General features: G+C 47.4%; 1 protein-coding gene and 1 pseudogene across 1 annotated transcript in view; one reads left to right on the forward strand and one right to left on the reverse strand.

Annotated features, from left to right (window-relative positions):
* The window catches only part of EPN2 (epsin 2), a 69,365-nt gene that overhangs the window by 49,934 nt on the left and 5,833 nt on the right, over window positions 1-13,598 (reverse strand). Inside the window, exons 2-4 of the mRNA XM_021718807.1 lie at window positions 13,039-13,058; window positions 2,144-2,258; window positions 662-1,427 (exon numbers count right to left, since the gene is read on the reverse strand). Of these exons, the coding sequence (XP_021574482.1) occupies window positions 662-1,256 (595 nt within the window). The 5' untranslated portion in view covers window positions 1,257-1,427; window positions 2,144-2,258; window positions 13,039-13,058. The remainder of the gene's footprint in view (window positions 1-661; window positions 1,428-2,143; window positions 2,259-13,038; window positions 13,059-13,598) is intronic.
* On the forward strand, window positions 3,383-3,948 carry LOC103273106 (annotated as a pseudogene).

Below are 13,598 nucleotides of genomic sequence, written 5' to 3' on the forward strand. Positions count from 1 at the left end.
ACGGCAAAGACCCAAAGTAATCCAACATGCAAAACCCAAACAAGACCAGCCACGCCCAATGCAGACCCAGCCATGCAAATCACTGAGAACTCCCATCTGCATGTTTGAAAAGGAAGCCTTGCTCATACGAACAACCTGTAGAGAGTTTCTTTGCACTTTCCCTCTTTAAATCAGACAGAGACATCCAATCTCCACCCTCTGTGTTGCAGACGTAGAATAATAAACTGAGCCACTCAAGAGACCTGCAGCTCAGTCAGTAGAAAAACACTGAATATGAGATTATCAGAAAGAACATTCCTTTCCTCCTGGTACCAGAGGCAGCTCCTCACTGGAAGTCCAGCAGGACAACCCCTCTGCTGCCAGTCCCTCTCTGAGGAGGAAGCAAGCGAGCCGGCCTCTGCCCACCTGCCTAGATGTACAGAATGAGACCCACAGAGCAGCGAAGGGCCTCAGAGATCCTTAAGCCACAACAGCCAAGAGGCTGAAAGTCCCATCATAACCGAAACTCAATCTAGACCAAGGGCACTGTTGTCTGGGCTGCCCAGAGCCAAGAGCTGGGACAGATACAAGCTCACCACTCCCTAAGCCCAAGGGCACCCCCCCCACCTATCGCCCAATGGTGCCACTCTGGCAAGAGGTGAGGAGAGCTCTGATTACTCACAGCCATGGTAGGAGGCTGGGGAGCCCCCAGCCTTGCCGTACTCCTGCTCCGAGTAGCTGGTGGAAAGGTTGGGCTGGCTGGAGCCACGCCCAAAGGTGATCTGGTTGCTGCCCATGCCGGTGGCAACCTGGGCCATGCGCTCTTTGGTTTTGAGAGCCTGGGCCCTCTCAGCCTTCAGCCGCTCCTCATCCTTGAGAAGGGCCACTAGTTGCTTTGACTTCTCACGCACGTTGATGCCCTGGTCCTTGCCATCACGGTCGATGTACTGGAAGTCCTTCAGGGTCTGAATGGCGAAGATGTTCTCGCGACATTGCTGGGCCACGCGCTCAGAGCCTGTCTTGATGAGGTAGTCCAGCAGCGTCAGCGCCTTGTACACGTGCCGCCAGTTCTTGCCATGGTCATTGAGTCGCTTCCACACCATGCTCATGATCTCCGAGAAGGCCACCACGTTGTAGGTCAGGTCGGCGATCTCAGTCATCAGAGAACTGGATGGGCCCCATGGGTCATTGGAAGTGGCTTCCCGAACTTTGATTTCAGCCTCTGAGTAATTGTTCACAATGTTTTTCATCTGCCGTCTGATAGACGAAGTCGTCATTTTTATTTACTTTGTTGCAAATTTAAAGCCCTTCAAAGAGAGAAACTTTCCTATCTTTGGTAAAGTCTGCACCCTATGAAGGTTCAGTTTCTGTAATCGATCTGGACCAAAATCCCTGAACAGTCATTTCCTCCTCTGAAGCCTCAGATTGGAGAAGCTGGAAGCCATGACCTAGAGAAAGGAAGAAGACCCATTCCACTGTGATGCAAGCTCCCAGGGAGAATGGAGACTCTAGCCCAGCAGCAGGTACTGGGCACAACTGGGGGGTTGTGGGTACACATATCCCAGCCTCCTCGGGATGAAGCTAAGATAAAAACAATATTACCAGTTAAGAATGAATAAAAATTTAACCTCAAGTTCAGCCTTTAGAACGGAAGTACACATTATGACTATTTTTCCATTTTCAAAACACTTTCACTGGAATGGCTATCTCATTGGTTATATTTTCACTGCCTGGCAGAAGCCAGCTGTGGGAGAATTGGAATGCTGGGGGAAGTTGATCCTGGCAGATTTAAAATTACATGTGAGGACAAGAAAGTGTCTCATTTCAGGTCTATCTTAACCCAAAAATGCCTGTCTGTACTTTTTTAAATTGTTTAACATTTGACTTTGGTCCCCCATGCTTCTCACGGCCCCGGAAATTCTCCCTGAGAATCACTTTTCCCCTGACCTTCCCTGCTCAAGAATGTAAAGATTCCTGACAGCTCTTCTAGAGCAAGCCCTCTGCTTGGCTTCAGCAGCCCCCACACCTGGCCAAAGCTACTACAGACTTAAACTAATCTGGTTACAGCCCAACCCCCTCATCTCACAGAGAAAACTGAGGCCCAGGGCGACACATCAACTAGCTCCAAACATATCCCCTCTTCCTCCAGAGGAGACACACTTACCAGGCTAGAGCAAGATCCACACCTGTGACACTGAACTCTGGTCCACAAGTTTGGTGACTTCCATGTGCTCATCATCAGTGAGCACCCAGCACGGTGCCCGACACGGAAATAAACACTGTTGAATAAATGAATGTCACAGATTAAAAACAACGTCCCTGTCCTGAAGAAAGCCACAGTCTGAGAGGATAGAGGTTTCTCATCTAAAAAATGAGAACACGAAGGCCCAGAAGCCTCCAGGGACTGCCCCCAGATCCTGCAACACAGTTGGGTTCCAGACAGAAAGCAAGTGGCTCCACTCACCGCCACTGCCACCAGTTTGGCTCCCTGGGGTGCCCTGGGTAGACCAGGTCTCACCTGATGCTCATGGAAACCCTCCAGGTAAGGATTATTCTTCCCATTGTACAGATGAGAAACTTGATGCCTAAAACTCACCAGGTCAGCTAACTATAACTAAGGTACCCTGCTGGGACTTGCTTCCAGCCCAGGATATGCCACCTCCCCTCTCTTCCTGTGGCGACCTTTACTCTCAAGCTGTTCCTGACAGAGAAACAATGGACAGCCCCCATCCTCCTTACCTAAAGCCTTGGGCGGGCAATGGGCACAATCCATGCCTATAATCCCAGTACTCCAGGAGGACTGCTTGAGGCCAGGAGTTGGAGATCAGCCTTGGCAACATAGCAAGACCTCATCTCTACAAAAACTTTTAAAAGCTGGGTGTTAGCTAGCCGTGGTAGTGCGTGCCTGTAGTTCCAGCTACTTGGAACGCTGAGGTGGAAGGCTGCAGTGGCTGTGAGCATGCCACTGCACTCTAGCCTGGGCAACAGAGTGAGACTTCCACTCAAAAAAAGAAAAAAGCTGGGCGTAGTGGCTCCTGCCTATAGTTCCAGCTACTCTGGAGGCTGAGGCAGATTGCCTTGAGCCCAGGAGGTTGAACTGCAGTGAGCCATGATCAAGCCACTGCACTTCAGCCTAGGGGACAGAGTGACATCCCAACTCAAAAAAATAAATAAATAAAATATAAACAAGTAAACAAAAGGTATCAGGAGGAGGAAAAGGTCACAAGAAATGCAATGATCACTCATCACACAGCCATAAAAATAAGAAGGATATGATCTTGTGAAATACATATTTGGTCTTTATCCCCGTTTCCTAGCATACAACTCCTAAAATCCTTGGAATCGGCCTTGCTGGCAGGAGGCAGCTGGCCAGCTGCCGCTCTGGGAAGTGGGAGGCAGCAGGATGGTCAAGTTGATGGTGGAGCTGATTGAGCAGGCGGTGCAGTACACCACCGCTGTGTGGGACTGGGAACTGGACCTTCATGGCCATAAAACTCCTTTCATAGAAAATCTAGGTGCTACCTTAGACCAGTTTAATGCTATTGATTTTTCTGACAATGAGATCAGGAAACTAGATGGTTTTCCTTTGTTAAGAAGACTTAAAACATTATTTATAAACAGCAACAGAACATGCCATATAGGTGAGAGACTTGATCAGGCTCTGCCCTGTCTGACAGAACTCATTCCTACCAACGATAGTCTTTGAAACAGGATGATCTGAACCCTTTGACATATCTCAAATCACTGACTTATCTAAGTATTCTCAGAAACCCTGTAAAAAGTAAGAAGCATTACAGATTGTGTGTGATTTATTAAGTTCCACCAGTCAGAGTGCTGGATTTCCAGAAAGTGAAACTAAGAGTCTCAGGACACAGAGAAAATGTTCAAGGACAAAGAGGGTGCACAGCCTGCAAAGGATACTACCAGGAGAGGCAAAACTTTTTATCCAGGTGCTGGTTTGCCAACTGACACAAAGAAAGGTAGTTCGTGTCCAGAGGATGTAGAAGCAATCAAGAATGGTATAGCAAATGCATCAACTCTGGCTGAAGTGGAGAGACTAAAAGGCTTGCTGCAGTCTGGTCAGATCCCTGGCAGAGAACACAAAGCCCACTGATGATGGTGAAGAAGACAGTCACAAATGCGTCCTGAGCAATGTAATGGACGTGCAGTAATAGGCCCTCTTGGGACAAGTCTTGCTTTTTTTTTTTTTTTTTGAGTTGGAGTCTCGCTCTGTCGCCCAGACTGGAGTGCCGTGGCCGCTCCCGGCCACCGCAGCCTCGACCTGCTGGGCTCTGGCGATCCTTCCGCCTCACCCTTCCGAGGAGCCAGAATTATAGGCGCGCGCTACCACGCCCGGCTGATTTTTTTTATTTATTATAGAGATGAGGTCTCACTGCCCAGGCGGGTCCCGAACCCGCGGGCTCAGGCAATCCACTCACCTCAGCCTCCCAAAGGCGCGGGATTACAGGCTGAGCTACCACCGAGCCGGCTTTGCTTTTTTTTTTTTTAAGTCTTGCTTTTTTGAACATGGGATAATAGCCTTGTTTATGTCAGCAAAGTGGAATTTGTCACCATTGTTGAAATGTTTAAAACTGCTGCTGATAATTTTGTAATATAAGTTTTGAAATCTAAATGTCAGTTTTCTACAAATTGCAAAAATAAAGGCCCACTCACTGTGCTGCCAATAAAAAAAAAAATTCTTGGAATCTCCAAAGTGATGTGTCTTTATATGCTAATGATTGACTGAGGGCTGGCAGCCCCTATACAGCTTCAGGTTGGGGACTGGATTGGAGGACTGAGATTTTCAGCCCTACCTCCCAACTTGCAGGGAGGGGAGAAGGGGTAAATGTTGAGTTGATCAACAATGACCAGTGGTTTAATCAACCTTGCCTACACACTGAAGCATCCATAAAAACCGAAAAGGACAGGATTCAGGGAGCTTCCAGATAGCTGAACATGAGGCGGTTGCTGGAGGGTGGTACATCCAGGGAGGGCAGAGAAACTCTGCAGCCCTTCCCCCATACCCCACCCTATGCATCTTTTCATGTGTATCCTTTGCAATATCTTTTATAAGAAATCGGTAGGCCAGGTGCAGTGGCTCATGCCTGTAATCCCAGCACTTAGAGAGGCAGAGGCGAGAGGATTGACAAAGCCCACAGGTTTGAGACCAGCTTGGGCAACATGGCAGAGACTTCATCCCTACAATAATTTTTTTTTTTAATTAGCTGGGTGTGGTGACACATGCCTATAGTTCCAGCCACTTGGAAGGCTGAAGTGGAAGGATCACCTGAGCCCAACAGGTCAAGACTGCAGTGGCTGTGAGCGTGCCACTGCACTCCAGCCTGGGCGACAGAATGAGACTCCGACTCAAAAAAAAAAAAAAAAAACAACGAACCTGGTAAATGTAAGTTTCCCTGAGTTCTGTGAGCCACTCTAACAAATTAACGGAACACAAAGAGAGAATTGTGGGAATCCCAACTTGAATCTGGTGGGTCAGATGTTCTGGAGGTTGGGACTTGCAACTGGTGGGAAGAAGGGGGTGGTCTTGTGAGACTGAGCCCTAAACCTGTGGGTTGTAACAGTATCACTGTAGATACTGGAACTGAGTTGGAGGATACCCAGCTACAGTTCGCTATAGAACTGACTGCTTTCTTGGTGTCTAGAGAGAAATCCCCACACATTCGGCAACAGAAGTCTTCTGTGTTGATTGTTGCTGTTGAAGAATTCCTGGGTTTATGTGTTTTTCCATACAAAAAAGGGGAGAGCTCCTTAAATTTCACCTTCTTGATGATCCATACATCTGCTCCAGCCAAAGAGGCCTTTTCCCTACCCTCAAATATGCCAAGGATTCTGTCTTCCTCTGAAGTCACAGAGCTGGGGACTTCAGCTGAAAGCAGGCATATTCTGCCTCTCCACTGATCTGGCCAGCTCTCATAAATCCTCTAAACCCTGTCAAAGAACCCAAGGATAAAAACCTTTTCACAGTGACCTGCACATTTCTTTTACTATGCTTTTTCATTCATGATGCAACATTCACTGCTGGCAGAGATAAGACAGGCCTCGTAAAGGAAAAAAATAACATTTTGATTTTTAATGAGTTTCCCAACTTTAAGTGCAAATACCTGTCAAAATCAGTAGTAATGTTCAGATGTACTTAGTGGGGCCCTGCAATGTGCCAAGGGCCACAGGGTACTTCTACCTGTCATTCCATGAAAAAACAGGACAGGTATGACTGTCCAGCTACTCAGAGAAGTGGACAGAGCTGGACTCAACACTGATGAGACCCTCAGCCACCTCCCAACGAGTAGAAAGGTCTCAGATGGTTGACAGTATCTGCAGTCCTTCTCTATAAGGCCACCTTGGGGGAGTGGGAGAAAGATCTCCAGCTGGGCCCAGCGTTCTCCTAAAGAGGCTGGGAGCCTCCTAGGCTTGGTGGTAAAAAGAAAACGCAACGATTATTATGAGGGCCGATTCCTGTGAGTGAGGGCTAGGTGTTTCTGCCCTTCCAGACACAGGCTGGGAAAGGAGCTCCAAATAATTTAGAACAGGGTCTGCTGACCAAGGCAGGGGCTTTCTTTAAAAGGCTCAACTTGCAAAGACATCTATTCTATTGGTGGTCTCTTTGAAATACTTACGTTTCAGGAAGAAGGAAAAAGCTAATAAAATATTTGTTATAGTCAGAAAAAAATAAAATAAGGTCATATAATTTGCATGGCTGCCTGCTATTTTCTTGAAGCTTATAGATAAAAGTGGCTTTCAAGCCTGGTCGATAGCAAGAAGGGAGAGATCTGGGGTAAGAAATCCCCACTAGGATAAAGGACACTAAAGGTTCCTCCAAGAGACCATTTTCCAGATCAACTGGACTACGCATCTCACTTCAGTGAGACTTTGCAGATCGAAACTTCTGATTCCAACCTTGAGAGAGCCGACAACATGTGGACCACAAGGCAAGACCCCAACAGTGCCACTGGGCACCAAGCTGTGGGCTGCTTAGCCAAACACCTGAATCTCTGTGGCTTTGCCACATTTGGCCATGTACATCTCAGATCCCTGGTTTTCCCATTTTTAACCTTCTCCCCAAACCCCAACCCCCAACCTCAGGACTGGGCTGTAAACATTTAAACATCTCCTCTCCCAGCAAACATCCGCCAGAAGTCCCTCCCAAGAGCAAGTCCCAAACACATACCACCCTCAGTGACACATCCTGTTATTCCTAGAACCTGAGTTTTGTTTTGTTCTTGCTCTTTTCTGCATAGTTTGCACGCTCCACTTTCCAAACTTTCCTTCTCAATTTGCCAATTTTCTTCTGTTTCCAGCTTGCTGAGCCTGAACTAAGGCACATGCAAATGCAACTAAAACAGGATCATTTGTTGTCTTCTCTGTTCCTCACTCAAACCCCAGGAAATGTGGTCTGTTCAGAATCACTTCTTAAGGTCAGATACGGGTATCTGTGTCGGGGCAGGGGGAGAGGAGTTGTCAGTTAAACAGAAAGAAAAAAAAAACTTTGTTACAGATTTAGACCAAAGATAGCAAGCAAAGAAAAAAAAAAGTGGAAGGATTTTTTTTGTTTTTCTGAGTTGGAGTCTCACTCCATCACCCAGGCTGTAGTGCAGGGGCACGCTCCCAGCCACCCCAGCTTCGACCTACTGGGCTCAGGCAATCCTTCTGCCTCAGCCTTCCAAGTAGATGGAACTACAGGCTAACACGCTAACATGCCCAGCTAACTTTTTTTTTAATTGTAGAGATGGGGTCTCACCAAGTTGCCCAGGCTGTTCTCAAACCTGTGAGCTCAGGCAATCCACTCACCTCGGCCTCCCAAAGTGCTGGGATTGTAGGCTTGAGCCACCAAACCTCGCCAGGATGTATTTTCATAAATCATACTCACATCTGAAAGGATCGATGCCACGGGAACCTCAGTAACTAGAAATGCCTTTAGAAATCCAGTTCTACTATCAGGTATTACTGAAACTATTTTATGCTAAGTGATAAATGAAGTACCTGAGTTTATATAATTATGTCACAACTTTAAATATGTTTAATGGAGACAGCAAAGTGTAAAGTGGGATTTACTATTCAAGGGCTGAACCAGGGCCTGGGCTGACCTACAAGCAGCCACTTTATTTTCTGGATGAGAACCAGGCAAAGGGTCCTGGTCACCACCACCCCTGCCACACCACTCCACTCCAGCCCTGGCCCCAAAAAGCCTGTCTTGAAATTCATTTTACTAAAAATAAGAGTAGCTGGTGCACATGAGATGACCACTGTTATCCACACTGAGTCAATGAAATTCCAACCAATAGCAAAGAAACTCAACATGTCGGCCGGTCTAGGGAGTGGCACTATTGGCAGTGCAGAACTTGGCAAGCCTTTTGAAAGGGCTTGGGAGCTCCAGAGACTCCACATAAAAAAAAAATCACAATATCTTCAGTAGGAAAGGGAAGGCTTACTTTTTTACAGTTAATTCTCACAACTAGGGAAGGTTCTTTAAGCCAGATATTTAATTTCCATCCTGGAAATGGAATCTCTTGGTTTTTGCCTGTGCAACAACCATATCCCCTTGTCTTCAGAAGAATACCTCAATCTTCCTTGGGGAACTGGCCAGGAGTAGGCCCAGGACACAGGCCAGGCCAATCAGGGCCCCAGAGTCCCCCAGTCCAGTGGCTACATAAGGGATAATCCAGACTGGGCCACCTGGAGACCTCTCTGGATGGTCCCTGGGAAACTAGTATAATTGCTAAGCTGCTGAAAGACAGCACAGAGAGGGCCAGAGTTTACCTATGACTAAAACATCCACAGAAGAAAGCAAGGAACCAAGGAGGGGAGAAGGTGCAAGATATAACAGCACCTGGTTTGAATCTCTGGGTCCAACTGTGCCGGAAGCCCTTTATCCCGATTTATGAGAAGTCAGCTGTAACCTACAGCAACATGTGCTTTTGACACTTGTATCTGCAAACCAGTGCATGCAGCACCTTAGAGGACCAGATGCAAAAAGGTAGCAAAAGGATGGAGCAGGGGCATTCCCAAGTCCCCCAAGAGAGCCTCAAGTAGGAGTACAGAGACATCGACCAGACTCTCCTCAGCCACAAGTGACCTGTGTCCATAGACTGACCAAGAAGGGGCTGTGTCCTTCCCAGGGGACTCAGCAATGCAGCACCCTCAACCAAAATCTGGGATTATCTGCTCTTTTTCCAGAGGAACCTGTGGTGGAAGTCATAAAGTAACAGCTGGATCCCCACATGTGCAGGGGACAAGCTTGGGGGGAAAGTCTGGCATATTTGAACATAAAATCAGAATTGAAATGACTGACAGAAAGAGACTAAATAAAACAGCACACAGAGCTGAAAAAAATAAATAACAAGGTTAGGGTGAGGCCCCTGGAGGAAAGAAGAATTCCATAAAAATGTGCTCCAAGGGCCTGCGGAACTGGGTGGAGAAATTCTTTCCAAATCAAGTTCCCAGTCATGGGAGGCAGAGTCACGTGTCTGTCCCCCATGCCTCTGCCACCAAGGCATAGCTGGCCAAGTGGCAAGAAGACACCTATCAGCCGGGGTCTACACCAAATCCCTAAGGAGATTTTGGGTAGTGGCTTTTCAGCTGCTATCACTGAGGATCAAGATCAGTGTCAGGAAATGGTCTCTCAACCCACTCCCCCCAAACTGTGACACTCCAGTCCCAATCAATACATATTACTGAATTAACAGATCCAAACATCTTCGCCTTGATAGCAGCTCCAACTACACATGTCTGGCAGCCTCCTTTAACTATATATGCAGTTCATTTTTCTGACAGCAGATGACAGAGCTTGGGAAGGGGTAGGGACACCCCACCTTTCTTGTACTATCTCAGCAGTGGGGTTAATCAACCAGATACATCAGAACCTCCTGGGAGTCTGCTCAAAAATCAATGATTGAAGGCAAAGTTGCAGAAGTTCCACATTCCTAACATGTCCCCATGAAGATTCATAGGCACACTGGAGTGCCTTTGCGTCCGCTCTATGGCCCGCACTCACATGCAATGCGTGAAACTCTCTGCAATTCTCAACTCGCTGGTTTTATCGCTCCTGTCGGTGCAGTCCATGAGTGAGAAAATATCTCCATCTTCCTACTGACAAAAAGGGGACAGTCATCATTAGACCCAGTGGGGTAGCTGAGACCACAGCTCACATGACCAAACCACACGGGCTCTCCGGAAGACAACAGCCCAGTTCAGACAATATGGACAGTGCCACGTTCTTTTCAACAGTCATCATTCCAGCCCAAAGAGAAAGGACTATTTATGACTCTGCCTCGGTCAAGCTGGCGATAATTTAAAGCCTAATAACTCCTGCGTGCAGAAGGCAGACTGAAAAGGAAAAAAAAGTTCTTTATTCCTCTCATATTAGAAAAACAGTGAGATTCAGCCAAAAAAGAATTGTCTTCCTAACTGAAAGTGGACATCTATATTCCAATGACTTCTTGTTGGTTAGTCAAATCCAATTTTATATCAGTTGGATGGGGTGGTATGTTCCTGTAGTCCCAGGTACTAGGGAGGCCCTAGCAGTTCAAGTCCAGCCTGAGCAAGTCAGACCCTGCCTCTAAAATAAATAAACTTTTTTAAAGAAAAAATGCTGTATCAGTATCCCAAAAGTGGGGGGGAAAGTAGAGAATTTCAAAGGCAAACAAACATTTCAGACTTAACTTTTAGATGGCTAAGCAGAAAGAGTTAAACTGCCCGTGTGCCTTCTTGTCTTCCCTGGGACTATCGTCTAAGGTAGGAGGAAACCTGGGAATGTCAGTTAACCTACTGCAGGGTAGTGACATGGAGGGCTGACTGTGTAGGGAGAACTAACCCCAAGAAGGTCCATGCTGCTGTCTAGGTAAGTAGGAGGTCCTCCCACAAGCTCCCAGGACCCGACAGCCATCGGAACAGGCAAAGGGGAATTCAAATTAAATGCCACAGCCTCCTAGGTCTTTATATGCCCTTAATTTTCTAAAAGCAGAAATCAAGTGCACAAATATACACAAGAAATTTCATTTTGCTTTACCAACATGCTATAACCATTCACTCTCTGGGAAGAGCAGCCTGTGGGTGCAGATTACATAGGTGGATAGTGAAATGCAATCATTTTTAAAGACTGCGTGAAGCAAGGATGGGGTCAGGAGACATGGTTCTAACAGTTCCCACTGATCCAGGAAACAGGATGTGGAGAGCCGTGCCTCTACCCCAGGGCAGAAGATCAAACACCTTGATGAATTCACAAAGGGAATGGAGCAACACACCATAAAGGCAAACAAGGATTATTTAATGGTCCCCCACCTCTCTTCTACTTCTCAAAGAAGGGTTGCAAATGACCAAACCATAGGCTGCATTCTTTAAAAATCATGCTAAGGCCGGGCATGGTGGCTCACACCTGTAATCCCAGCACTTTGGGAGGCCAAGGCAGGAAGATCATTTGACCCCAGGCATTTGAGATCAGCCTGGGCAACATAGTGAGACCTCATCTCTACAATTAAAAAAAAAAAAAAAAAATTGGCCAGGCTTGAGACTGCAGCTGTAGTCCCAGCTACTCAAGAAGATAAAGTGGGAGAATTGCCTAAGCCTAGGAGGTTAAGGTAGCAGTGAGTAGCGATCGTGCCACTGCACTCTAGCCTGGGTGACAGGTTTTTGAATGAGACTCAAAAAACCAAACAAACCAAAAAAAAAAATGCCAAAAAGCAAACAATATAATGATTGAGAGAACATAGCATTAGGAGATGGGAAACCAAGCACCAAGGGCCAACACTGTGACCACTCTGTGACCAAGGAAGCCAGTGACCAGGGTCATTGCTTCTATAATGATGAGGTTAAACCAGATGCTCTCTCCACACCTTTTATTCCCAAAGACCCCCATTCTGACCAATAGCTACATTCCCTGCCATCTCCATGGGGTCATGGGGAACCCAAGCTTCTAAACAGCTCAGCCACAAGTGAAGTGGCAGATGCTTCTGTTAGCCTGTGGGGCTCAATGGTGGGCAAAAGGTAGGGCTTCCCTCGAGCCTCTGGAAGTGTGAAGAGCACCCCTCAAAACTCTTCCCTCCTCCAACGTAGGCAGAGCTTGTGACCCTAAGCACAAATTCGCCATCTCTAACATGCTGTAACTCTGCTATTAGAAACACCCACTGGTGAAAGATGATGCCACGTACACTCAGAAACTGGGTACCATAGAACAGGAGAATCTGATGGCTTCACTCACCCCTATCCCATGGGACAGGCCAAGTTATGGATTACCATTTGATCAGTACAATTTTCCAGCTTGAGACATCTGAAAAAAATGCAGAGCTGCATGGGAAACTCTACATTCCCATGATTTCGTGCTTAATTTAGACCTGGCTGGTGGCTGTGGTGGTGCTAAGTGCTGGGCTGTCACCATCTCCCAAGGAGCCATGGATCCCCTCAGCCAAGACTCCATCAACTCGGTTTCAAGCACAATAGTGAAACAGCACTTTTCTTAAAGGGAGCTCCAGATGCTGGTCATCAAGGAGCAGGTATTTTCACACTGTGTAAGTGCAAGACCGCAGCCATGAGAAAAATGAGTGGTTTGCACGCCTCCACCCTCTAGCCAGTGCTTCTGGGAGGTCATGGCTGACTCTTCCCACAGCAGCTTTGGAGGCAGATTTCCGTGGGCAACTGAAGGAGGTACTTCCAACGGACTTCTGGGAGTGAGAGCTGATGTGAGTCTCAAGGCTGACCAGGGTCCTCATCCCATCCTGAGCAGCCCTAAGGGGATGGGCAGTGAGCCGGAGACAGAGGACAGGCTCACCTCAGCAAAGTTCAAAGGATTAGCCAAGTCTTCCCTAACGTGGGCCCTGGGGGTGCCCTGGGGGTGCCCTGGGGGGCAGGGCAAGCCCTGAAGGTTAATTCTTTTTTTTTTAAAGAGCAAAATATCCATGTGTATTTGTCAAGAAGGAAGGCACCTGGTGGCCTCTGTTGCCTTCACAGAGGTCCCAAAGGCTCCTGCAGCCCTGTGACCTCTCCCAGTCTAGCCTCATCCACCCTCCACCCCACCAGGTCTAGCATCATTGGCTGCCAGGCCTCCAAGGCTTCTGCCTGCTCAGGGCCGGCTTGGCCTCAGAACCAGGTTAATTCTTTATATGCCACCCACATACTGCATTTTTTCCAGTCACTCTCCTTATGACTGGAACCCCTCCTGCCTTGACCTCTACCCACCTGCCATTCCCTCTGCCCAGCATCCTTCTGTACTCGTCACTGGACTGGCTCCTAGTCCCTCAGATCCCATGGCCTCCTCAGAAACCACCAGGAACTCTCTATCATGTCACCAGTCAGCATTTGGGGCAGACCCCACTCCTCTATCGGACATTCTCTTACGTGCCTGTTTATCTTATCCCTGCACCAATCCCTCTGAGAACAAGGCCTGCCTGTTGCCTTGCCACTGTCTCTCCAGTGCCTAGAACAGCACCTGGCACACAGTGAGTGCTCAACTAACATCTACTGTGTGAATGACACACAAGCAAAAAAGACAATTTAAAGCACTATCTGTCCTCCTGCCTACTCAGAGACTGCAACAGTTAGCACCTTGGGGCTATTCTCCCAGTTCCTGTGTCCCTTTTGGTCTCTCTTTTTTTTTTTTTTTTTTTTTTTTG

Source organism: Carlito syrichta, unplaced genomic scaffold (genome assembly GCF_000164805.1).
Source record: "Carlito syrichta isolate Samal-C Ts95f unplaced genomic scaffold, Tarsius_syrichta-2.0.1 Scaffold313533, whole genome shotgun sequence".
Taxonomy (NCBI): Eukaryota; Metazoa; Chordata; class Mammalia; order Primates; family Tarsiidae; genus Carlito; species Carlito syrichta.